Raw genomic sequence first — 27469 nt, 5'->3', positions numbered from 1 at the left:
ATATAAACTCACCCCACCAGCGATCAACTTGTTAGGGTCATCTTAAAATTTGTATTAATTTTATTATTATTTTTTATTTATTATTTAAACTGCTCATTTACATTTTCTATTTTACAGTTAATTCAGTTATCATTTTAAAGCATATTTTTGTCATGCTTTTATTATGTCCCTACTTTGACTTTGTATTAACCAATCAACGAAGCTCTTGTTTTGTCGCAGCCAATGAAATGTATCGTTGTTTGCGGCTAGTGTCGCGTTGAATGCGCATGCGCTATGTACAGCATGGGGCACAGAAGGGCAGAGCAGCTATTATGAGACAGTTATGATTCTACAAACACACGTATAATGTGATTTTACGTTTAAATTTGAACGACAATAGAAGCAATCGTTGGGTCACAGTATTTACAATGTTTCGGCAAAGCAGGAAAATCGTCAGAAAACTCACAAATTTGAGGTGAGTAATATTTAACATCCCAGCATCTCTGTCTGACTGCAGAAGTTAAACTTCACTGCACCGGATTTCAGACATATGCTTGATCTGATTTCGTCCATTGTTATTATGATTCCGTTAAATTAATTTTTATGACGCTATTCGTATTGTTTACATTGTTGTAAAGTAAAAAAACATTTTAGCACAGACAGTAGAAGCACAAGAAAAACGGTTTAGAGAAAAATAAATCATATAAACAAACGTAAAATGATAAAATACATGGTATTGGATATTTCACTAAATGAATTTGCTGTTATTCATAATTTAAATACTATTGTCGTGTGTCTGATGTAATCCTCTCCGATTCCGAAAGGCTCAGTCGTGCGTCAGGTGATCAGATCGGTAAAATGTCTAAAGGATGACTTGTTTGTAGTTTCCAGGGTTCATGGAGGTCGAGAGGAAGCTCTGCTGTCGAGAGAGCACTGCAGTACACAGTGGGAAAGAAGATCCACGGATTTTCTGTGACAGAGGTAAAGATAAGATTAAACAAAACGTGGAAATACACACTCGAGTTTAAATTGTTACCCGACCTTTAACCTATAAGATGCACAGTGTTACCATGGCAACAAGGCGTTTAGCCGGAATGCGGTACTGCAAAAGTTGCGGGTACAAATCCCAGGCAACACATACTGATAAATATGTATACCTTGACTGCACTTAAGTCTGTGCAAAATGCATACATTATAAAATCTCAAAAAATTTGAATATCATGAAAAAGGTCAATATTTTTGTCACTCTTTTCAGAAAGTGAAACCCATTTATTATATAGATTAATTACACAGAGTGAAATATTTCAAGCCTTTATTTCTTGAAATTGTGATGTATGGCTATGTATGGTCAGTGTGTCAGCAAATTTGAATATTACATAAGGTCATTTAATTGAAATGTCAGGCTTCTGAAAAGTATGATAGTTTCTATACATTCAATGCTCGGTTAGGCCTCCTTTTGCACGAATTCTTGCATCAATGCGGCGTGGCGTGAAGGCAATCAGCCTGTGGCACTGCTCAGGTGTAATAGATTCTCTATGGGGTTCAGGTCAGGCGTGTTTGCTGGTCAATCAAGCACAGTAACACCATTGAACCAGCTTTTGGTACCTTTGGCAGTGCGGGCAGGTGCCAAGTCCTGCTGGAAAATGACGTCCGCATCTCCATAAAGCTTGTCAGCAGAGGGAAGCATGAAGTGCTCTAAAAGTTGCTGGACCAACACCAGCAGATGACATGGCAGCCCAAATCATCACTGAATTTTGAAAGTTCATACTGGACTTCGAGCAACATGGATCTGTGCCTCTCCATTCTTCCTCCAGACTCTGGGACCTTGATTTCCAAATTAAATATAAAATATCTTTTTATCTGAAAAGAGGACTTTGGTCCGCTGTGTTTTCTGAAGTCCACAGTCAGCGCAGCCATCTACCAGGACTTTTTAGAGCACTTTCAACTTCCTTCTGCTGGCAAGCTTTATGGAGATGCTGATTTCATTTTCCAGCAGACACTGCCAAAGGTACCAAAAGGTGGTTCAATGATCATGGTGTTACTGTGCTTGATTGGCCAGCAAACTCACCAGACCTGAACCCCATAGAGAATCTCAATGTGTAATGAATCTACATAAAACAGTATAGGGGTTTCACTTTCTGAATTGAGCGACAAAAAATATTGACCTTTCTCCTGATATTCAATTTTTTTTAGGTGTGTGTGTGTGTGCGTGCGTGCGTGCGTATTAATATTTATTTTTGAAGAGTTTATTTCCAAAATTAGAACTCAGTTTTTAAAATTATTCAAAGTTTTTCGTTTGACTTTTTAATATAAATCAAACTGCAGTTGGTTTGTTTTACATTTAGTCATTTAGCAGACGCTTTTATCCAAAGCGACTTACAAAGAGTTCGGGGAGCAATAAGCGATATGTCATACAAAGAGCAATAGTACAATAGGCGCTAATACAAAGTTAATACAAAGTTTTAAGCCATAATAACAAAAAAATACAGCTAACAACACTGTAAAATGATAAACAATAAATATAATCAAGTTATCTCATTTAGGAAACAAACTCTTCATATAATAATACAAATTCTTGTGTAGGTAACTGCGGTTCCAGATTTGTTCCTGACAGCTGTTAAACTCACTCATGATTCTACCGGAGCTCAATATCTACATGCAGCCAGGGATGATTCCAACAATCTCTTCAGGTAAAGACAAAAGAAAGCATATCAAGTGTGATGTGTATGCTTCCATCTCTCAAAATAATTCAATTTGTTTTTCCTTCTGATTTTGATTTTCAATAGCGTGCAATTTCGTACCACACCCATGGACAGCACGGGTGTCCCCCATATTCTCGAACACACGGTTCTGTGTGGTTCTCAGCGATTCCCATGTAGAGATCCTTTCTTTAAAATGCTCAATCGCTCCCTTTCCACCTTCATGAATGCATTCACAGGTACGTCCCTCTGTGTTTTTTGACTGTGTGTTTGTCAAGTGTTTGTGCATCTGATTACATTAATTAATCTTTCTCCGCAGCGAGTGATTACACAATGTATCCGTTCTCGACCCAGAATGCCAAAGACTTCCAGAACCTTCTGTCCGTCTATCTGGATGCTGTTTTCTTCCCCTGTCTCAGAGAACTGGACTTCTGGTAAACGCCATGAATATGAAACATTATCAAATAGCCTAAAGGAATAGCTTAACCAGATATTGAAAATGTTGTTATTTTGATTTTAAACAGGCAGGAGGGTTGGAGACTGGAACATGAGACCCCCACAGACCCCTCCAGCCGTCTGGTGTTTAAGGGTGTGGTCTTCAATGAAATGAAAGGAGTGTTTGTACGGAGTTGACTCTTCATTTCAAACATGTATTAGTGAATTTACCCTTGAGTTTCATATGATGTCATAAACTGACTCCTCCCCCTGTTTGTTTTGTGTGTTTGTGCAGTCAGATAATGAGCGTCTGTACGCTCAGCACCTGCAGAATAAACTTTTGCCGGATCACACGTATTCTGTTGTTTCTGGAGGGGAGCCGCTAGCGATCCCTGACCTGACCTGGGAACAGCTCAAGCAGTTCCACGCCACACACTACCACCCCAGCAATGCAAGGTAATAACCACTCCACTCACAATTTCTGATGCTTGGACAGACACAACAAAAGCCTATGTAATATTAGAGTCTATGCAATGCTTATTGTTGTGTGTTTGCAGGTTCTTTACGTACGGGGACTTGCCGTTGGAACAGCATCTGGAGCAGATAGAGAGAGAAGCCCTGTCGAAGTTTGAAAGAACGCAACCCAACACAGCAGTTCCACCCCAAGCGCTCTGGGACAAACCTGTAAGTTGCACAAAGAAACACCTGTAAAATACATTCAGACATAACACAATAAACTCATACACGTTTGTGTTTTACTTGTCTTTTTGTTTAGAAGGCGACTCATGTGACATGCAGCCCCGATTCTCTGGCTCCAGACCCCACAAAACAAAACTCGCTCTGCATCAGCTATCTGCTCGGAGAGTGAGTAGAAACAAACAGTTATACAGATGGAATCTGTGCAAGCTTATAAGAAAATATATATATGTATATGTATACATGCGTTTTACCCTATACTTTCAGAACAAGAAGTCAAGGGAAACATTTCACTCAAGTGACCTTCAATTTTGAACTGCAGTGTATTATAGTATATAAAGATTCACATGGAAAATCTAAACTTAAATAAGTGAGATAATATAAAATAAAATGTAATTAAATAAAAATTGTGTAATACAATTTTGTTAAAATAGATGAGAATAGAAGAGCTTAAAGTCAGGGTGTCCCATTTCCGAATTTAGTCGGGCGAGTACCAAAACAAACTTGTAGCCAATCAGCAGTAAGGTGCACAGTGCACAGGACGGACAATAATCGAGCAAATATTGTGTAAAAGGCCTATTTTAACCACTTTTCACAATTGTTTTGCAGCATTACCAACACGTTTGAGACATTCACCCTGAACCTTCTTTCCTCTTTGATGATCTCTGGTCCAAACTCTCCATTCTACAAAGCCCTGATCGAGCCCAACATCGGTTCTGATTTCTCCTCCTCAGTAGGGTACGACAGCAAACCAAATCAGTTTTTTTTCTGATCAGCTAGGACAGATTGATGTTGTGAGATCATCTGTATTATCGTTGTGGTTCTGCTATCATCATCATCATGAGAAGGGACTGTAAAACAGTGTGATTTAAAACAGGTTTGACAGCAGCACCAGACAAGCATCTTTCACCATTGGTCTTCAGGGCATGGCAGACGCCGACACCGACAGAGTCAAACACATCATTGCCCAAACCATCGATGACATAATTACGTAAGTATCCACTGGAAATGTCATCAAAATAGAATCATTTGTAAGCAAATATCTAGATTCATTCGTGAAAATATGAATAATGTACTTGTGTGTGAATGGTTTCAGAACCGGTTTTGAAGAGGAGCAGGTTGAAGCTCTGCTACATAAGATTGAGATTCAGATAAAACATCAGTCCACCAGCTTCGGCTTGGCTCTCGCTTCAGTGAGTACACACACTTGTTGTGAAGACCTCGGGAAATAATGAGACAGAGATATTTACATTGTAAAAATCTCTCTGTTAGTATGTTGCATCTTCTTGGAATCATGACGGTGATCCGGTGGAACTCCTTAAGATCAGTGAAAACGTGTCCCGCTTCCGACAGTGTCTGAAGGACAACCCTCGCTTCCTACAGGACAAAGTCCAGCAGTACTTTAAGGTTTTGTTTCATTCATGAATAAAAACGAATTATTATTATTGCTATGAATGAATTTTGAGATCCATAAGTAACAGTTTGTCTCTACAATAGTTTGTGTGGCTGCATTATAATGTGCATCTGTGCTTGCGTGTGTTTCAGGAAAACGCACATCAACTGACCCTTTCCATGAGTCCTGATGAGAAGTTCCTGGACAAACAGGCCGAAGCTGAAGACCACAAACTACAGCACAAGATACAAAACCTCACCGATGTGGACATCAAAGACATCTATGAGAAAGGTGCAGAAAGCAGCAGAGAGTTTCTTTCTTTGTCAGTTCACAGATGTTTATTTTTTGTGTTGTTGTCTTTGTTTTAGGTTTACAGCTTTTGGATGCTCAGAACACAGCTCAGGATGCCTCTTGTCTCCCTGCGTTGAAGGTGTCCGACATCGAGCCGATCATTCCCTACACACCTGTACAGCTGGGTACCGCAGGTAAAAACACACATACAGTAATAAAAACCAGTGGTGAACATAGAAACCTAAAGCACAACCAATAGCAATCTCTCTATTGTCTACCTGAAGCGGGTGTGCCTGTGCAGTACTGCGAGCAGCCCACCAATGGCATGGTGTATTTCAGAGCTGTGTGTAACCTCAACTCCCTCCCCGAAGACCTGAAGATCTTTGTGCCTTTGTTCTGCAATGTCATCACCAAGTATGCTGCTTACAATATAGTAGGATGTATTGATGTAGGACATACATTTATTTAAAATAAACTTATGTTAAATATAAACTTCTTTGAACATAAGAGGAACAAAGTGTGACTACAGAAATATACTCTTTTAATTCATTCCAGATTGGGCAGCGGTGGGCTGGATTATCGTCAGCAGGCTCAGCGTATTGAACTGAAGACCGGAGGCATGTCTGTCTCTCCACAGGTCATACCAGACACTGATGACCTCGATCTGTACGAGCAGGTATCACTTATGTGGTTTTACATCATGCCACTCTGTCTGCAAACACTCATGTTTTTAGAAGCTTGGGATGTCTCTTGAGTTTTTATACATAAACGTGTGTATTTATATGTTGTGTTAAGGGTATTGTGCTTTCCTCTTCTTGCCTGGAAAGAAATTTACCTGACATGTTTCAGCTGTGGAGTGACATATTTAACAGGTTCGTTCACAGTTCGTTTAGGTGAAATACTGTGTCTTTTCTCTACTTGTTATAATTTACGTACCCTTGTGTCTTTCCAAATCTGTAATACTTAGATTACAATTATTTTTATGTTGTTGCTTTTTTCCATCTATTGGAAATAAATGGTGAATTGTTTTCTTTGGCAACAAATGGCCACCCATATTATCATTAACTAAAATAAAAATGATTATTTAATTGGATGTAGATACTACTATAAAAACTCAAGAATACATTTATGCTTTTTTTTAGAAATGAAATAAGTTAAACTGAGGAATTATTAACTGGAATTAAATGAAAACTAAAATAATAATAAATTCAACTCAAATAGCAATAATAAAACGACGAAACCATAACAAAATCTAGACGAAAAATAAACATAAAAAGTAAAAATTTGCTAATTCAAAATATAAATAAAAATAAAATAACTGCAAATAGGGGAATAAATGATGATAATTGAAATCGTGGAGCTATTCCTTAAATAAACTTAGAATCAAAGTGTCATCTTGCAAAAACAGCTAGTTCTTTGGGATGGTCGGACTTGACTGCTCTTCTATAGTGACATTTGCATTTTACATCTCCAGCCCCAATTTTGATGACGAAGAGCGTCTGCGCGTGCTGGTCATGATGTCAGCTCAAGAGCTAGCCAATGGGATATCGTACTCTGGTCACATGTATGCAATGACACGTGCGGCTCGGTCTCTCACGCCCACAGCGGACCTGCAGGAGACCTTCGGCGGGATGGACCAGGCAAGTGTTAAGACGATGCCTCGTGATGTTTTTCAGTCATTGAGGACTTGAGTAGAATGTAAATGACTGAAGTTTTATTTTCAGGTTAAGTTCATGAAGAGAATAGCCGAGATGACTGATCTGACATCAGTTTTGAGGAAACTTCCCAGGATAAAGAGACACTTGTTCAATCTGGAAGACATGAGGTAAACAACAATACAGCACAGCAATAAACAGAACAATACAGCACAAGACAGTTATCAAACATGTAGCTACGGTAATGCTCAGATTAGTTGACACAATAATGTGTATGGTTTAAAATAAAATGTAGGCAGTACTATGATTATTATGCTGTAAGCGGTACTCCAGTATTGTATTCCATAAACAGCTGTTGATTGCTCACCTTTCAAATGTGATACATCACCATGTCACATTCCAGATGTGCAGTGAACGCCACACCTCAGAAAATGTCTGATGCTGCCAATGAAATGGAAAGATTCATCAGTAATATATCAGGCAACAGGAAAGAGCGCAAACCTGTCAGACCAAGCGTTGTTGAGGTAAGAACCACACTTAAGCAGTTCATAAACAATGACATCCTATTTCTATATATATATATGTTCTTGATGGTTTCAAATCTTGATCAAATCTGTAAGCAGTCCAGAATCGCGAAAGAAGAAAGACATGGGAAATCTTACGGTTCTTGTTTGTTTTTGTCTGTAGAGGTCACTAGATCCTCAAACTCGATCAGCTGGAAGTCGTAAACTCATCTCAGTAAGCACATACGACTTTTAACATATACCCCATGCAATTTATGTATGTACAGCATATGTAGCACTCAAAAAGTAATATATATATCCTGATACTGTATGTGTATTTTATGTGAACTTGTCAATTAAAAAACACAACACTCTCTCATTTTATTCTCTCTCACTTTTCAGGAGCCTCATTTTAAACCATGTCAGATGAAGACCTATTTTCAGCTTCCTTTTCCTGTGAACTTTGTAAGCGAGTGTGTACGCACCGTGCCGTTCACACACAATGATTTCGCCAGGTATGACATCTACACATGCTGAGTTCTACAGTTCAGCTAAGCCCTGCTTCTTTTACAGAGAAGCAAATGCAGTTTGATGTTCTTATGGATGTTAAACACGTTCATTTGGGGGATGTTAGCCAAAACATGCATCCTCTTAGTAAAAACATGTATTACCATGTTTGCCAAAGGTTTTAATGACAGATATGCACAGGGTAGACATAGAAAAAAGTCATTTAAAAAAAAAAAAAGTCTAAAATACTTAAACCAATTTATTGATTTAAGAAAGACATTCATGAATTTTGAGTATACTGAACTCACACAAACACACAACTGTAGACAGAGATTTATCTTACAGTGTCACGTGTCTCAGTCTATGTATTCTAGCAAGGATGATGACCGCAAAGTTCTTGCATGGAGAGATCAGAGAAAAGGGTGGAGCATATGGAGGCGGGGTCAGACTGGGATCGGGTGGCCTGTTCTCCTTTTATTCATATAGGTATGACAAATGCATTCCTTTTGTTTGATTTGCTTTTGGTTTATGTAACGTGAATGTTTAAATGAATCATGGTTTGTCTGGTTGTCATTACCATCTCCCAGAGATCCAAACTCCACACAGACATTATCGGCTTTCCGTGGCGGTGTCGAGTGGGCACGAGCGGGGAAGTTCACACAGCAGGATGTGGATGAGGCGAAACTTTCAGTGTTCTCTGCTGTTGATGCACCTGTCGCACCCTCAGATAAAGGTCCGTAAATGAAGATATTTAATAGTTTAGTATTGTATGTCTAAAATTTAGCAACATGTTATCGTGAAAAGATTAAGAGACCATTTCAAAGACCAAGTTCACGAGTAATTCACCATTGTGCTGCAGGTTTGGGGAGATTGCTAAATGGTGTTACGGATGAAATGAAACAAACATATAGAGAGAGACTGTTTGCCGTCACGGATAAAAACCTGATCGACGTCGCTGGCAGGTAAAGAAACCAAACATTCATTTAATAGTGTTTGTGATTTAGGGTTTTGCATGTGTTATGTGCAATTGATGTGTTTTTTCTTTTAACAGGTTTCTAGGTGTTGGCCAGCAGACACATGGTGTGGCGATTCTAGGTCCAGAAAATGAAAACATCATAAAAGATCCGTCCTGGGTGGTCAAATAGATTCTCACATATAATATTAGGGATAAAACACGCATATGTACCTGAGCTACGCACAAATCATGCTTGTTCCGTTACAAGTCTCCAGACCCGATTCTCATTGTTCTTTTTTTACCGATGTCATCATGATTTGCTGCATTTCCAAATACTAATAGTAAGTCAACTTACATTGATGGCACGTTGGCATTCATAATGCACTGATTGTGATGTTGTTGACTGAAAGATTATTTATGAGATGTATAGAATTTAATAAATGTTACCATGTTTAATTAAAATGTTTTTTAAACAGTATTTACCGAAAAAAGCTAAGCGTTGCATCATGTGCAACTTTAATATAACTATTGAGCCACTGTGATCTATCAAATAAAGCCACACGTAATACATTCTAAAGGAGTTTATGCATCAAATGTTGGTCACACACACGAATTGGAGAAAAAACATTTACACAAACACTAACTGTTTTGGTACAAACAGCCTGCGCTAACAAAACAGAACAAGTAGAAAGTGCATGAGGCGTATCACTGCAAGCAAGCAGGACATTTTGACCATATTTAAAAATAAGCTCTGAACAATATTACTATTAATAATAATATAAGTAACTCTTGACTATACACAAAATAGAATCCCCATAACCTGGAGAAAGAGCTAAAGGCTAAAGTAACTGTAAACTGACGTTGTCACAACATAGCTAGTATATTTCTAAGCTTTTAATGTGAACTGATGTATTTGGTTATTTGTTAAAGTTAAAGATCATGTCTGTAGATCTGCTGTGGAATGCTAACACAGGTCCCACATTTAAATACATCTAATGCAGAATGACATGTTTTTACACACGGCTCATTTTAAATAGCAGAGTTGTCTTTAGCTCTCAGGCGGACGATGTGTTCCAGCTGGCCAGCGTCGGATACGTCGTAACTGGTTTTGTACTTGGCCAGTATCTTCATGAGTGGCCGTAGTCTGAGCCACCACTGTTCCTTTGGGATCCTGTGACTGGAAAACCAGTGCAAATGTGTCAGGCTAAAATGATGGGTTTAAGTGATAGTTCACCCAAAAACTGAACAGAACTGTTTAGTTGCCTACATTTTTCAAAATATCTCACTTTGTGTTTCCTAGAACAAAAAAGACACAATATGTTTTTCGTACTATGGTATGGTAGTGGATGATGTCATAGAACTGAACATGGCTGACATTCTTTCAAATATCTTCCTGTTTAGCAGAACAAATACATTTATATAGGTTTGAAACAACCTGGGGGTCAAAATTGCATAATACGTTCACTTTAAATATTCATTTGACTTTAGTTCAAGAAAATACAGAAAACACAAATAACAAGAAAATTAAGTAAAAAATTGTGATTTGTATTGAAACTTTGAAAATGTGTTTTGTGTTTGTACGTCAGGTCTTACACAAAATCTGTCTCATCATAGAGTTGTGTCACAGGTTGAAAGACAAGTGCCCTGCGTCTCATTCCCAACAAACACGCCGAATCCTCTTTGTTCGCAAACACACGTCCTACAAAATGACAAACACTATTCAAGTAATCCCAAAAAGTTACAAACATTGTACAAAATTAAAAAGAGTCCTGGGATTTGATACTTAATCAAAAAAGATGTCAATTTACCTTCCTCTGAGCCAAGGAAAGCAAAATATAGAGCAAAATAAAATGAGTCCAAAAAAATGAACACCAAAAGAGTTAACACTGAATATTTCAGCACTACCAAATTGTTTGTTAATTCATTGTACATTCATGTTTACACCGAAAATGTGATTTTAAAAATATCATTTGTCAATTTTAAAGTTAACATGTAAAATGTTGTTTCTTAAGTATAACTAATGTTGACAATTACACCCTTATTGTAAAACGTTAAAAAATCTATTAAAAACTAAAGCAGTCACTTTCATCTGCTTCATCAAGTTTGTCTTATATATATAACTTCATATAAAAGAAAGGATTTCTTTTTACCCTCTCTGTAAAACTCTGTGAGCTTCTTGGAGATCCACTGCATGGCTTTCGCTGCAATTTTAGTGCCAAAGTTTCTGTCAAAGGGGGATGGAGCGCCGCCCTACAGGACAAAATACACAGCAAATAACAATATTCAAACGCTATTCTTATCAATTCAAACTACATTTCCGACTGCTCGATAGAATATACCCATGTATGGTTGGTACAGTTTTTCCAAACTGAAAACCAAATGTCAGTAAAACCTAAAATGATGTGGGGATCAGTCTCGTTCATCCAAAGATTCTGTCATCATTTACTCAAGATTACAAATCTATATAAATGTCTTCGTTCTGATAAACACAGAGAAAGATATTTGGAAGAATGCTTATAACCAAACAATTCCAAATAGCCACCCTTGACTTTCATAGTAGGAATATTTGCTTTATACATTTTGTTCTGTTGAACACAAAAGAAGATATTTTGAAGAATGTAGGACAGCAAACAGTTCTACAGTTCAACTATAATTGTAATTTTCCTACTACGGTAGTCAAGATCTGTTTGGTTGGAAGCATTTGTCCAAATATCTTTCTCTGCGTTCATCAGAACAAATACACTTTTACAGATTTTGAATTTGAGTAAATTATGAGAGACATTTGGGTGAAATGTTCCTTTAGGTGGAGAGTTATTTTTAGAGAGCAGAAAATACTATGCTTATGAAAGACGGTTTTTGGGTGTTGTACCTGCTGCATGTGTCCCAGGACATTCTTCCTGCAGTCAAACACTCCTTTGCCCTCTTCGCTGTACAGCTGATAGATGAAGTCAGTGGTGTAGTTCTCACTGCAGTTCTCATTCCTGCGTAACACACATAAACATACAATAAAACACTAATACACTCAATTTTCAACTCATACAGCGGATCTACACGATACATCACCTGAGACATATAGCTCATACCTGATCACTAAACCCCTCTGGATGCCCGTCTTCATCTTCTCAGTTAAATGCTCCACGTTAGACTGAAAAATAGAGCACTTATAAAAACTCAGTGTGACGTGGACGCTGTCTCTCTTACTCTCTCCTTCTTTAAATAGCACACACTGCTAAATATTCCTCTATGCGTTTAGGGCAGCGTAGATAGAGGACGGGGAAGGACAGTAGACTGCAATGCAAGTGTCTCACAGAAGGGGGCCGATATGATCTTGGACCGCATGATCAACATCAAGTCCAATACAAACTGTTACAAGAAGCATTGCAAAGTATCGGCGAAATTGCAATGCATTATGCGACAATAAACTTTATGCGACTTTATGATGTTCAGTGAATGGCATCCAGTTATCATGGTAGACGTATGTAGTTCATTTTTAAGCTTATTTTACGGTCAAATGTCTTATCATGTTTTTTTTTAATCACAGTCAATTTCATTGACAGATGTTATTACAATTACAGGTACTTCAAAGAATACCATGGTGTTATCTTTCTGCATGTCAAAACATGGTAAACATGTATGAATATACTGTAGTAAATAATCCAAATCAATAAACACAGATCCACATTCATTCATATTTTGCAGTAAACATGGAAAAAGTTAAAACGTCTTTGCCCCTCCCTCACCTGAAGGTCACGGATGTCAAACGGTTCTTCATAGATGTAGGCTGCATCGGCTCCTGCTGCCAGCGCCCCCACGGTCGCTAGGTAACCACAGTAACCCCCCATCGTCTCAATGATGAACACGCGACGTTTGGTGCCGCTGGCCGACTGCTTTATGCGGTCACACGTCTAACACGCACACACATTGTAAAGCTTTATGGAAAAATATATATATCTTTCTCCTTCACACGCATGCAAACACCCTACACAGTCATAAACACTCAATCATACAGAAAACATAAAGAAAACAAGACATGACAGTGCAAGTACAAGACACACACATAGCCAATGGAAAACCCAGGTTGAGGTTTTAGCTGTGTTTTAGAATAATAGCTGGTCTTTGATGGTCTAGCAGGGCAGGTTAAACCAGTTACTATTTCAAAGCACAGCTATCAACTTATGTCCCATTTTCCGAAAGGGAAGTTCACTACAACAAAGAGCATGCATGTGGTTCAGCTGTTTTTAGTTATTTTTGATTTGTGATCAGCCATGTTCGCCATGCATCTTGGGAAAATAGTAAACTTGAAACAATGTTTTCAGGTCTACACCTACATCTGTTCCTGCTGTGGACCAACACTGTATGATATAAGCACAGATAATGTGACACATCTGAAGTTCATTAGCTCTTAAGAAGATATTCAAATGGGACTTCACTGAAAAACAACATTACTTGAATAATATTCTGTCCAAATGTCTTATATGACCTCTCAGTGTTGGAATTAAAAATACAATGTTCAATTACATTAAAGATTTAGAATAAAACAGGAACAATATTTCAGATTCTGTATGAATACTGCAATAAAGCCTGAATAAAGCAATGCACACATTTTGTGTTATTGACTTGTTACCATTAGATTCATCCTATAGGTGCACAAAGTACTTCAAAGTTCACTTTATTGCTGTTTTTCCGTACTTGTCTGTTCTACGTGAGTAAAAGTCAATCTGACATTTCATGCAAAACAATCAAATTGCTAAAAAAAAATATTTTTATAATAAAAAAATTATAAATTTTTACGAGCTCACCAATGCAAAGTGAATTAAGGTAAGAAGAAGATTTAGAGCACAATATTTTAACAATTTGCTCAATAATTGACTTTTTTTTGTTTTAATAACGGATAAAAATAAGTAAGGAAACCTTTTTATAGAATATATTCTCTCTGTACTTGCTCTGTAAGTGATTTTTTTTATCTTTTGCAATGGATTCATAGTTTAAAAAAGCGTTTGCACATACGTAATAGTTCACCTTCAAAATGAAAATTCTCTCATCATTTACTGACCCTGTTGTCATTTACAACCCTTGTGACTTTCTTTCTATTGCCGAACACAAAAGAAGATATTTTGAACGATTGTTGGTAACCAAAAACCATTGGTCCCCACTGACTTCTATTGTAGGGACACAAACCCAATGCAAGTGAATGGGAACAAACAGTTTTCTGTTACCAACATTTTTCAAAGGATTTCAAATGACAAGAGGATGAGGGATTGATGGCAGAATTTTTATTTTGAAAGTGAACAGTTTCTTTAAATAAAAAATATTTGTAAGCAACTTAAAATAAAAGTATATGCTACATAAATAAATGAAGTATAAAATATGTTTAGAAAGATTATATTACTGTTTGTAGAAAAAGCTGTCAGTACTTAGTGCACCCTTAAAGAAACTTTACTGTGCTTCTATCTCTGTTCTAATCGTCATGGTAACATCTGGGCGTTCGGGCGTGGGTTGGGTGAGGCGTCTTACCTCCACTATGGCATTGAGCGAGGTGTCGGCTCCGATGCTGAGATCAGTGCCGGCTACATTATTACTGATGGTGGCGGGCAGCATGCACATTGGCACACAGAACTCCTCATAGCTGCTGCGGGCATCCACCAGCTGCAGTAAACTCTCAAAGGCCTGCAGCAGTGGACATGCATTAGAATGGAGGCCCAACTACAGATACTGTTTGGGTGTGAGGTGATTTGGGTAAATGTAGCCACATGGGACCTGGGTTTCATTTCTTAGTGAATTGAGGCAGAAAAATGTCTATTCATATGGAGCATGTCAACTTGTGACAAGGGCATGGCGTACCACTGGATAAATGGCGATCGAGAAATTGAGACTTCCCAATGTACCGAAACGTGTGACCGTCTGAATGCACCAGCAGCACAACCAGACCCTGAGCAGCACAAACGCAGCAAGATATCAGGCCAGGTCCAAAACAACATGCAGTTCAATTAAACACGATGAAAGATTGAAGGAATATTACTTAATGTCTATAATACAAGTTAATGTCTATAAAAAGTGTCCGTAATAAAATATTAAACCTTTAAAGAAAAGAAATGAGCAGTGCAAGCATTTTAATCACACCACCATAAACAATTTGAAATACTAAACATTATGATACACAAGTTATGTGATTCTTATAATAATGAACAATTTGTTTTGGACAAGACCTTTGATACGGGCAAACACGTACACACACAATAATATAAACAGACAGGTGCAAGACTGGGACCGGGCTGTGCTGTGTGACCACATGCTTTTCTCTCCAAACACGCTGATTCAATCGGGCTGAAGTGACCACCAACCTCACACCATCAAATCCAGCTATACCTCTTGTCAACAAATACAGAAGTACCTACACAAAACACACCAAACGAACCCTTTTGTAGGTGTACTATTAGTAAACCAAAGATAAGAAAGTATACTTTGAGTCTTTTATATATATTTCTCGGAAATGTGCATAAAATTACACTTACATATTAGTTTACTATACTTTCATGTACCAAAAACGTGCTACATGTATCGAACTAGTAAACTGTCAGTGTACCTATTTCACTTGGCCCACAAAAAAGTGGGCCAATTTAGTCCCAATCTAGTACTTATATAGAAGATATTTATAAGTATACTACTACTACTACTACTACTACTACTACTACTACTACCAGAAAATACTTACTAATAAGTATACTACTAGAGCATTGATATGACAATACTGACTCAATAAAGTACACTTGAAATATACTTGAACTTTACTTAAGTATTCACAACTTGAATAAACTTATCCGACTGTTATATTGTGTTATACAGTAGGGTCCATAGTAAGTGAGGATACACTCAAAAGGTGACGCTCTCCCTATGTATACTATGTATGTGGGAAGGTTGGCCATCGTCAGCCACGAGTCCTCAGCATGTCTTATATACAATAACACAACTCGTGACAAACAACAGAACATGCCCAACACCACACATACACAACACACACACTTCGACACAAGTGTGTGACGTCTTACGTCCGTGATGGCGTTGAGGGCAGTATCTGCCCCAATGCTCAGGTCAGAGCCGGGAATATTGTTGGACACAGTGGCCGGAACCATCACCATGGGAACGCAAAGTTCTTCGTGTTTAGAGCGAGCTGCTTGCAGCTCCATGAGCCCCATATAAGCCTGCGGTCAGAGCAAGGGCTCATGGGTCACTGACCAGATTTACAGTTAAGTCATAAAAGGGAAGAGTGGCAGAGAGACATGCCCACGCTGATGAACATTACATGATATTACATGAGAATGGGAGAATCATATTTATAGTCTTTCAGAGTCTCGTCTGTTGATTTGTTACTGTAAGAATATGATATGACAGAAATGTGATATCGCTCTAGGAGGAAATGAGTTAGTAAACAGTGTGTGGCAGTACATACGCACCGCTCAGCCTTTAATAACACTGGAGAAATGAGGCTGACCTACGCACAGATATTTGGTTTCATAAGAATATTCATGATAAAATGTTAGTAGTTTAGTCGTATAATTTCATACAGTTTGACGCAGACATTTTATTGGTTATAGAATTGCAGAATAAAAGCAAATTTAGATCTGATACTTCCCTATAAATATACATCTTTAATATAATAAAGGCTTTAAAACACATATACAGTGGTATAATATAATGTTGGAAATATATACAGTATATATATATATATATTATATATATTGTCCGAGGAGTTGATCAGATTTTTCACATGAATTACCAAATACTGTTTTAAAAAAAACGATCTAAAAGAGCCATAATAAATACGAATACGGTACATATATAACACAGTAATGTGATAAAGCTGTACTTATTTTACAGTAAACTCTGTACAGAAAAGTATTATTGCAAAGTAAATCCGTAGACAATTACATACCTCAAATCCTCCAATAACCAGTAAAGCATTGATGTTGTGAATCCTCATCTGTTCTGCAATCTTATCAACATGTTTTGCTGGAAGGGTTCTAGACATGATGTTTCAGTAAAACACATTATTATGACAAAAGACATTTAGAAAATATCAATCAATTTTGATTTACGATTTTAGACTTATTATCCTACCTTTTTGTCCCTAGTAGGGAGCCACCCTGACCAGTCCAGCCCCCGACGTCACCCCATTTTATTTCTTTTATCTAGCAAGAGAAAATAAAACCGATTCAAAGTTATTTGTAATATATATATATATATATATATATATAATTATCAAAATACCTTTAGAAAAAGTAGGAAAGCAACTCATTTTGTAATAATGTGTTTTTAATATCAGCACTACCTTTATTTATCAGCTTTATTTGCTTATTATGTAAAGCAACTTTCTTCTTATGCTTCATAGAATAACATGTCTTATACTTTCAACACTCTATATGAGTGTTTCTCTATATGATTAGAGTTGGAGTCACAATAAATATACGATACCCTTTATAATAAACAATTATATCAACTTTACATTTAAAATATGTCAATTTCTAACCTAAACAAACTGGGCAACCTCATGATGTCAAACCATCTTAAGAGCCTCTTAGATCCATCTGTAATGCTGCACTGGGTTAAATATGGCACTGAATACAGTGTAGAATGGGATTGTGGGAAGGAGTAATAATAATAAGCATTACTGTTTATCTCATTTGACAATAGATTGATTTGCATACACACACATAAACTCAAAAATGGCTTGCAGTCTAACTTTTTTTAATGCGCAGCAAATGTATTTCTGCTTCTTGCAGTCAAAGCTGCTCAATCCAAGAATTTATTTACATGCAAGCTGCTGTTGGATTTGACAGAACCTATAGACATGTATGTAGAACTAAATGTTGCAAAATCTCAGCAATCTAGGGTTGTCTGCAGTAAAATGAGCGTGAAGGTGTGTTATGTTACCTGCCCCTTGTAGAAGCCCTCGAATCCATCACTGACCGCAAACATAGTGTGACCCTCTGTAATGCCCACCCTGATAGCAGAGCGCACCGCTGCATTCATCCCTGCTGCCGGAGCACCGACATTCAACACAGCTACATTAAATGAACTCTAGAGAGAAGAGGAAAGCAGTATTAAAACACACACAACAAAACACACAACCATTCAGTCACTTCATCAAAATTGTCAAACATACTCAATTGTCAAAACATTCTATTCGATTATATTCACATACATACATGAATCTCATCTCAGACATGATTGACATCGTGTGAACTGAGTCTGATAAATAATGAGCATCTATCCATCATACTGAGTGACTTACATGTGGCAGCTCAGCGTCGGTTTTGTGGTGAGACAAGAGTTTGTAGGTGTGCAGGTTGTTTTCAAAACTTCTAAAATGATGCAGAGAAAAATAAAAGATCCATACAAAAAGAATTTGGTACATTTCATGTTACATTGAAAGAGCTCTGGATTAGAATTCAATCTTGATTTGTGTGATTTACCTGCCACGTAGCTTCACAGCCTCTTTAAATCTTTTTTCATCCATGGCCTTCTGCACCTCCTGAGTCTGCAATACAACAAACAAACAACTGAAAACCTCAAACCAATCTCCAAATAGAGCATTCAATTTATGGATTCTACACAACAGAGTATTTGCTTTTTTGTCGAATCGTATTTTAATTTTGACTGACCTAGAGACAGATTTTAATTATAAATACTTACCCATATTTTAGTCTCTAAAATTGAGAGCATGTTTAAATTTATTTTTACATAAAAGTAACTAAATGGTAACATAAGGTGGTTATTTCTCACCATCTGAACACACTCCATCAGAGGAACCCTGACGGCCTGGTTCCCACATAGTGACACCACACACGCCGGGGTACCAGGAGATGCTTCTAACAGGGCCAACACAGCTTCCACACCCATACGACTCGCCTGCAGAGGAAGACATTTTAAATGTTAAACATGTAATGGTAGCCTTGCCTCAAAGTATAAACAGTCAATCGCTGTTTACTCTAATGTATAACTTGAGCTATATAACCAATATTATTTTATTCCTGTTTTTGTAACGCAATCTTGAACAACAGTTTTTGTGAACATGCTTGCCAGGAAAAGGCTTTTGTTTAACCCCGTTTAAGGGACAATTCACCCCAAAATAAATATTCTGTCTATATTTATATTTACCCTCGAGTTGATCCAAATCTGTATAAATGTCTTTGTTCTGATGAACACAGAGAGAAATAGTTTGAAGAATGCTTGCAACCAAACAGTTCTTGGCCACCATTGACTGACCTACATTCTTCAAAATATGTGTCCAACTGAAAAAAAATAAACGTATAAAGTCATTTTCTTACTATGGAAGTAAATGTTGGCTGTGAACTTTTGCTTACAATTATTCTTACAAATATATTTCTCTGTGTTTATCAGAACAAAGACATTTATACAACTTGAGGGTGAGTAAATGAAGACAGAATTTTCATCTTTGGGTGAACTGTTCCTTTAAGTAAGGAACATACCAAAATTCTGTCGAAGGCAGAGGGAGTTCCTCCTCTCTGGACGTGACCCAGGATGGTGACCCGCGTGTCAAACCCCAAACAGCGCACCACCAGCTGCATGCAAACAAATCAAAGCACAATCTGCATTGAGGTTTCCCAGATTTCTTTCTGATACGTTGCATTTTTTCATGACAGTTGCAAATATATTTACTATTAATATTACAGGTCAGACTACACTTGGAAACAATCCAAAAATGCAATTAATAGAAAATGTACATTAAAGACTTGCATAAATAAAGCACACAGTGAATCATTCTAAAGACAAGCTTAGCAAGCACCACCACATGCATGCGTGTTATGAGGGAAAATGTGTGTGACATTACATTTTATTATATGACACACTTGACAAAACTCACATTTATTCATATTTAAACAACGCACATTCAGATTCAAACTAGAGAACTAAAGCGTAAATCAAAATAAAAAACATCTGTTCCAGAGTTTAAAGCACCATCACATTGTCTCCCAGCGTGCTCTCTGATTTTTACATTCAGAATTGGTCAGATGGTGCATTTAGAGAAATGAAGTTACGGTAACTCAAGCTCATTAAGCATACATGTGCAGACGGTAGACATCATGTGGTTTACGGGTGTGCGTTACTCACATCCTTTATATGGTCAGTGGTTACGGGCTTGTTGTTTTGGTCTATAGCGCCTTCTGCTACTATGATGATATTAAGCCGCTTCTTATCAACACGATTCTACACGGGAAAAGAAGCAGCCACACACAGAGACATACACACCGGTGTGAACAGAGGGAGAAATACTCACATCCTTGACTGCATTAGAGCTGATGGCGTTTCCATGTCGATCTGTTGCTCCCTCGGCCACAATGATTATATTGAGTCGAGAACCTCGTGAACGACTCTGCCACACAAACACTGCGGGACTGAAACACACTTGTGTGCGTGTGCAATGGTGTGTGTACTTTCGCAAATGTGCTTTTATGCACAGTCATCCCGTGTGTGTGTGTGTGTGTGTGTGTTACCTCTGATAATTTCTGACACATCTGTTCCTCCCAGCCATCTTTGGGAGGCATTTCTGGAATAAGGACCCAGTCAGCACCACATGCAAGAGCGCTGACTAATGCTAGATACCTACACACACAGACAAACAAATTGTTTATTCTGATTTAAATATGATTTTGCGAGGGGTACTGAAGTAGGGTCTTACCCACAGTGTCTGCCCATGACCTCCAGCACGAAGGTCCTTTGGTGGCTGAAACACATAACATAAAAAAACTTTTAATTATCTTTAATGGCATTGAATCTAATAGCTGTGCGGTCCTGCGTATTTGAAATTCAAAATGTATGCAAATTGCTTTTTGATTTGAAAAGATAGGATCTAGATCACTGTGTTATGGATGGGTGTAGAGAGGTAGAGGTGATGTTGGGATGGAAAATAATGGATGATTGATGGCTGGTGTCTCTCCATACCTCTGTGCTGTGGTCATTATCGCATCCACCACCTCTATGATCCTGTGCAATGCAGAGTCAGTGCCAATAGTCATATCTGTCCCGCAGAAATCGTTGTCTATTGAGCCCACCATGCCGACTATATGTAACGTAGAATGAATCTGAGAATCTTCTTCACTGATTTGACCTTGAGTGAGAGAGACAGAGAAACGCAGGAGGACAAAGACAGTCAAAACGTGACAAATGGGACAAAGATTGTGTCTAGTATATCTTTGATTTCTACACTGTGGTTTTCTTATGCCTCGCGTGTTTTTTCTTCAAAGGGACAGTTGACCCAAAAAATGTAATTCTGTTATCATTTACTTACCTTCTGGTTATTCTAAACCTGTATACATTTATTTGTATGGTTAAACACTAAGAAATGTATTTGGAAGAATGTTAGCAACAGACATTACTGAGGCACCACTACCATAAAATGACATTATTGTTTATTTTTGTTCTGTTGAACACAATATTTTGAAGAATTTTGGAAAACAAACACTTCTGGGGCATCTTTGACAACCATTGTGAATGAAACCAGAATGGTTTCTTTGTGTTCAACTGAACAAAACCATTAATACAGGTTTGAAACAACTTTTGGGTGAACTATCCCTTTAAATGTCTTTCTTTACATTTTATTTGTTAAGATAATGTAGTTTCTGTAGCTTATTTTTGTGTACCGTACTTTCAAAATTGTAAAAAGCACAAATTCTTCCAATTTCCAAGCTCCTCCTACTCTGTTACCCGATTCCACAAGCTCATCCAGTAGTTCGCTCCACTCCTCCCTGAAGAGGTTAGCGCCGGTCAAACTGCCATCTCCACCAATCACACACAAGTTGGTGATGCCCCGCTGCACCAGGTTTAAAGCCGAATGCAAACGTCCTTCATGGGTACGAAAATCCTTGCAACGGGCACTGCCAATCACTGTGCCACCCTAAACACACACAAAGGCTTTAAAAAAATGTCATGTCATGTTCAAGATAGAATATTATCTTAAAACTAAAACTGATCTTGTAATGGCATGTATGATTAAAATTTTCATGCAGGCACGCCAACCGTTTCTTGCATTGTTTGTATATTTGCTCAATGCAGTTTATTATGCTGATTAAAATAATGAAATAAGTATTTTAATTGGGCAATTTTCTCACCACTTGCAACATACTGGAGACACTTTCCCATGATGCCTCTTTGATGTTATCACCTCCGTCCACCATGCCCTGGTAACCCTGTGACACAATCCACTCATTGTAACATCAACCAACCTGAATTAATTTTTTCTCTTTTCAAAGGCAACAACAGGAGGGTCTTTTATCTGTTTCAAGCTTTCATATGTATGTTTATACAAAGAAAGTTCCGTCATTTATTCACCCTGTCATACATGTCATTCAATACCTGTATGTGACCTGTATCTTCTGTGGAACACAAAGTAAGATATTTTGAGAAATGTGTCAGTGGTTTTGTGTCCATACAATGAAAGCAAATTGAGACCAATGTTGTTTGGTTACCGACGTTCTTCAGAATATCTTATTTTGCAGATGAAGATAAGTCACACAGATCTGGAGTGACATGAGTGTCAACTCTACATCATATAAAGAAATGAGAGACTGAGACTAAGAATATCACCTCATGGATGAAATAAACTTTGGCTCCTACGTAGATTCCCATTCTGACAACTGCCCTCACGGCAGCATTCATACCTTCAGGAAGAAAACAGAGGGGAAAGAAGGAGTCCTTTAAAAACGAAATGTTGTAAAGGCTCACAAAGTGCTTTACTGCAGAAGTTGCATGTGTCTGAAATGGTCAGTGATTCAAAGTTGGCAGAGGGGGATGTGGAGGTTTGGCTCAGTATGTTTCTGTAGTTCTGTGACCCGACAAAGTCGAATCAAGCATGTATTCCCCTGAGGCTAGAGTCCACCCTAACCCATAGTGATGGGAGAGATAATGCCTACAGAACGTTGCTAGGAAACATAGTGTCACCAGAGGCAGGGTGAAAAAGGGTCAAAAGTGACGCTGAGAATTACTGTGAATTACAGCGATGGCCAATGACACAATTCAAGCAATTTATTATATACTTCTTTTAAACCCAGTGCGTACACTAAAAACAATCTTTTAAAATGGTTTCAGTACGGAATGATCTGCTGATGGAAAGGAGTCAACTTTATAGAGTCGTTCATTGTTGCGTTGATACCACAACATTCTTTAACAATATAACATGTAGTCATCAGCAGGCCTACATTTTCTTGAAGAGTCAGACCGTATGTAAACAAAGTCACACAACACTGTATTACATTGCATTCCTTCTCTTTGTGTTTACAGTTATGCGTAATATGATGACTTTAGTTGTAAACATTGACAAATGTGTAGCTTTGATTCTCTTTCTAAAGAAGCGCACAGGGGCTTTGAACGGAAGTATAGGCTATCCTCCGGCTTTTGAAACCCCTATGGGATGCAGTTAGGGTTATTTTCCCACGTGATCACGGCATCGTGGGAGTCAGACGCCTTTTCTCAACTCCAAGAACGGACTTGTGGTCCTTGCTAGATCGGACTTGGCTGGCAGATTCAGACTCGGGAGTTTGAACTCGTGAGGACGTAGTCCAGTTATATTAGAAATGGAAGAGTACTTGATGCGTCACTCAAGTCAAATGCATGCAAATTAAATTAAATTTGGTTTTGTTTTTAAATAAAGATTTGGTTTAGAATAGAATGAAATAGGATGCAATACACAATCATAACTATGGAACGCGAACTGGGAAAATATTTATAACGCGAAACGCATAAAATTTGGAAGTATCAACATGAAAATTTTAAACGCGCCTTTTGTTCCGTGTAAACATGAATGTTTCTATCGTCTATATACTCAGTTTTTGGGCATGTTATTTGAAAACGCAATATTTTGGGCTGTGTTTTTAGTTACGTGTTTAAACGAACGTTTTTGTCGTGTAAACAGTTAAATTTTTTAGCGTGTTATAGTTTGACTCTTATTTTGATGTGTGACATACTCATTTCTGTTTTAGTTGAACTGCTGCTAATTTGGGGTCAATAAATAAATGAAAATCCCTGCTTATATATCGCTGTTATTAAATTGCTTTTTATCTCACGTCTTTTGTGGTATACATATATTTATATTCCACCCAATTTTTACTGCTGCGACAGATCTACGCCGTTGCCCTCCACACTGTAGGCTCCGTGTCCGTTTTCATTTACACTCTGCGTTGTTGTCCGCGTCTACAGGCAACGGCCACTAGGCGTCAGTGCCCAGGCGCGTGTTGCTTTTGTAACCAAGACAAGAGCCGAAGAAGGAGCAGCTCGTTTTGAAAAGCAATAGCAGTCGTAGCGGCAAGTAAACAGTCCGTTTTGTCGCAGCTTGAGATGTTAAATACAGAAGAACAAATCATTTACTTGGATAATTCGTTTGATTAAACATGACCGTATCACAGTTTTTTAATCTGAGGCAGGGTTCAAAGAGACCAATCACAGCGCTTGCGTCCGTGTAGGGTGCGCGTTGAGTTGACGCGTTGTTACATTTCGGAGAGGTGCGCATCAGGCTACAGCGTAGGGTACGTGGCTCTGCGTAGGCTACGGCGTAGGACCTACGCACGAGCATAAACTGAACTTTAGGCTGAAAAATCTGTCACAGCTCTCGCGTTGTGTGTGTAACGTTATAACTTGTCAATGACAAGCGCTAAAATCCACGTAATTCCGCTTAGATCTGCAGGTGCGCATTCCGTGCAAGCATGCACGCAAAACGTGTTTTTAAGCAAAATATTTTCCAGACATAAATCATACCAATTTATTAAAAGTCTCGTCCGATGCAACAGAAGATGCTTTATAAGGCTTGATAATATTATAATCGTCCTCTGTGGGATAAGAGGAAGCCAATCCAATGCCAAGTAAGGTCTTTTGGCTGTTTAGTAAAAAAAATCTCCCAAGAGCCATTTTAGAGAACAATTGCCTTTTCCACTTAAAAACCGCGACTGTTAAAACGGGGATTCTGTGACGTAAAGATGAAATGACAGCCCATGGCAAAGGACTGGCATTATAAACCAACTTATCACTCAGAACTATACGTTTGCCTACATGCCGACGTACAATAACGAACAAATGTTACGTGTGACATTTGCACAGGTATTTGATTGACAGTGCACCACCGTCAAAGAAAAATTGTCGTATGATGTTTATATATGTATTACGACATTTCAGGGCGCCCGCGCGGATCGTTGTCATGACGCTCGTACGCGTCGTCAATGAGCGCACTGCTGTTGCATCGTAGCGACGCAAGTTTACATTAATTTAATGACATTATAAAGCTTTGTTAAATGACTGTTTTAAGACTTTGATCTGTTCCAAAACTAGATAGCCTGTATTCGACATCGGTGTTTTGAATTCGTAATTCCCTATATTTCGGAATCCACCGCAAAAAGTATTAACAGCAGTTTGAATGTCAGGTTAAAGGCACAGAACTGCGCAACCGTTATCGTCTGCTGCGCCGCTTATATCAATGTTAAAGGCCTAAATGTAGCCTAAACATTTAAGAATGAGTCTGTCACTTTATTGTCAAGCAATCGAGGCACCCGTGACACCGGTGAGTCGTTCGTTGCCGAAATAAAATAGCCTACCTTGCGCATCTCCGCCGCTTGTCAGGACGCCAATAGACTTCCCTGCGCCGGAAAGGTTTTCGATGAATTTTTTGGTGTCTGGCATTTTTCGACGTATATCTTCTCGATACAAAGCGACGCTTTTTTATGACAGGTGAAGTGCTCAAGGAAACTGGAGAGAATAAAAGCTCTGTCGGATCATTTCCCCTCCGGTGTCGGACGTGCGCTTCGCCGCATCTACTGCTGCTACCGCCCCGTTCTGGATTGACGGCGTTATAAAGCAATGAGGCTTCGAATCACGTCTCATCTTGACGCATTCAGACCAATAGATATCCAAATTTGGGATTAATTACACGACTAGAAATTCCTACTTTGTTTTTCAAGTTTACAGTTTTTTTATTCATTTCTGCATCTACAAAAGGCTGCCGTAAGGAGTTATTTCAACAAATTGAAATTGAAGAAGGGATTACGCAATGTTTTCTGTGGCCCATTTAGAAAGTCTTAAATATTTAGAGCTAGCATAATCCAATGCAAAAGGCTAAATGTGATGTAGAGACACTAATACACAGCTCTGAATTGTTGATCAAAGATATTCGATAGATGAAAATGACCTTGCATGCATGTGTGAGAAAAGTTTGTCATAAGAGATGGGAAGACCGGTTTCTGAACGTCCGGACAAAACATGTTGATAAAACATTAATGTATGTATCACATTTCATGACTTTAACCGGCCACACCCCTTGTGAATTAAACATAGCTTTGTGTGGTTTTATTATTGTGTGCTACTATCCTAATTTAGTTGAATGTGTGTGAAAGCACATTTCTGATACGCATTCTGTTTGATCCCCATCTCGTCCACCTCTCAATTGGACTGTCCATGCAGTGGACTAGAGAGCAAGAGTGAGTGAAACATGACATGTATGACAGTTGCTGTAGCTCAAGCTGTCATAAGGCTTAGTGTGTGCTGCAGAGATTCATATGCTCAATGTTTCATGTTTTGCTGCTTAAATGAAAGAGACACATTTGCATACGCAGACGACCTGCTTAGAGTTAGGATGACTTAGATGTCATTGGGAAAATGTGTTATGTTGCCCTCTGTCGGTGAGAAAATAGATCAGCAAGAGCGGCAGTGACGAACTGAAACTCACTTTCTTCGTCAGTTGTGTAAAAACAAACCTTTATGGTGCGAGGCGAGTTCTAACTGCGTCTTGCGCATCAAACAATTTGCTGTCAAATCCAGTAAAAGCAGTTCAGATTACATTTTAAAGATTCGTACTTAGATCTTAAATTAGCTTTAATTCTCAGTTATGAAAACTCGGGATTTTTATGTAGACATAAATTCGGGTTATGTGGTCCAACGTCACTTAATGGACATTAAATCAAACGAACAGCCTAAAACGATGATGGCCAGTACGGGTATCGAACCCGCGACCTTGGCGTTATTAGCACCACGCTCTAACCAACTGAGCTAACCGGCCATGACTTAGCACGAATTATACGGATATAAGACGTTCGAGGACACGGAATAGTTGCGATATGGTGATATCTAAAATTTTAACACACTTTTGCGACTGACCTCGTGGCGCAACGGTAGCGCGTCTGACTCCAGATCAGAAGGTTGCGTGTTCAAATCACGTCGGGGTCAATTCATTTATTGCGCCGTTGTATTTTGATTCGCCTCAAACTCGCAATAACACGACTGTACGATCCAGTTTGTTGTTAGTATTTGACAAGGAGAGATCATTTCAGGATTTTAATTGAGGGTTCAGTTTCGGCGAGTAA

At 38.3% G+C, this 27469-nt stretch overlaps 2 protein-coding genes across 6 annotated transcripts; one reads left to right on the top strand and one right to left on the bottom strand.

Annotated features, from left to right (window-relative positions):
• The first annotated feature begins 215 nt into the window (after positions 1 to 215).
• pitrm1 (pitrilysin metallopeptidase 1) lies at positions 216 to 9687 on the top strand. The gene is made up of 27 exons (XM_079451755.1): positions 216 to 454; positions 864 to 960; positions 2563 to 2669; positions 2766 to 2917; positions 2998 to 3112; positions 3203 to 3299; positions 3409 to 3569; positions 3671 to 3797; positions 3889 to 3977; positions 4419 to 4547; positions 4687 to 4800; positions 4906 to 5002; positions 5082 to 5216; positions 5355 to 5493; positions 5571 to 5687; positions 5778 to 5907; positions 6049 to 6169; positions 6289 to 6365; positions 6968 to 7133; positions 7218 to 7318; positions 7552 to 7672; positions 7836 to 7886; positions 8054 to 8166; positions 8519 to 8644; positions 8746 to 8891; positions 9018 to 9120; positions 9210 to 9687. The coding sequence occupies exons 1-27, from the start codon at positions 408 to 410 to the stop codon at positions 9301 to 9303; spliced, it is 3072 nt and encodes a 1023-aa protein (XP_079307881.1). The 5' UTR covers positions 216 to 407; the 3' UTR covers positions 9304 to 9687.
• Positions 9681 to 25964, bottom strand: pfkpb (phosphofructokinase, platelet b). Of its 5 annotated transcripts, XM_079451760.1 has the most exons (23): positions 25709 to 25953; positions 22716 to 22789; positions 22241 to 22318; positions 21837 to 22026; positions 21075 to 21240; positions 20812 to 20856; positions 20627 to 20735; positions 20244 to 20339; positions 19601 to 19693; positions 18894 to 19019; positions 18584 to 18648; positions 18403 to 18472; positions 18042 to 18188; positions 17229 to 17299; positions 17044 to 17131; positions 16160 to 16312; positions 14628 to 14780; positions 12854 to 13018; positions 12197 to 12258; positions 11983 to 12094; positions 11264 to 11363; positions 10707 to 10812; positions 9681 to 10290 (listed from the first exon to the last, which is right to left on the bottom strand). In XM_079451760.1, exons 1-23 carry the CDS (start codon positions 25791 to 25793, stop codon positions 10143 to 10145), a joined length of 2502 nt encoding a protein of 833 aa, XP_079307886.1. In that variant the 5' UTR covers positions 25794 to 25953; the 3' UTR covers positions 9681 to 10142. The 5 variants fall into 5 exon arrangements, with proteins under 5 accessions (XP_079307886.1, XP_079307884.1, XP_079307882.1 ...); XM_079451758.1 differs by lacking the exon at positions 16160 to 16312 and having other exon boundaries at positions 25709 to 25964; XM_079451756.1 differs by lacking the exon at positions 14628 to 14780.
• Positions 25965 to 27469: the final 1505 nt, after the last annotated feature.

This window comes from Barbatula barbatula, assembly GCF_947034865.1.
Source record: "Barbatula barbatula genome assembly, chromosome: 3".
NCBI lineage: Eukaryota > Metazoa > Chordata > Actinopteri > Cypriniformes > Nemacheilidae > Barbatula > Barbatula barbatula.
This window is presented reverse-complemented; position numbering and strand designations above follow the sequence as displayed.

Coding starts and splice junctions, on each gene's coding strand:
- pitrm1 (XM_079451755.1), top strand. CDS start 408: ATGTTTCGGCAAAGCAGGAAAATCGTCAGAAAACTCACAAATTTGAG. Junction 2,670..2,765: donor GATTCCAACAATCTCTTCAG/GTAAAGACAAAA, acceptor GATTTTCAATAG/CGTGCAATTTCGTACCACAC. Junction 2,918..2,997: donor CTTCATGAATGCATTCACAG/GTACGTCCCTCT, acceptor CTTTCTCCGCAG/CGAGTGATTACACAATGTAT.
- pfkpb (XM_079451760.1), bottom strand. CDS start 25,793: ATGCCAGACACCAAAAAATTCATCGAAAACCTTTCCGGCGCAGGGAAG. Junction 21,241..21,836: donor GGATGAGCTTGTGGAATCGG/GTAACAGAGTAG, acceptor CTCTCACTCAAG/GTCAAATCAGTGAAGAAGAT. Junction 10,813..11,263: donor CACAGAGTTTTACAGAGAGG/GTAAAAAGAAAT, acceptor GTCATTTTGTAG/GACGTGTGTTTGCGAACAAA.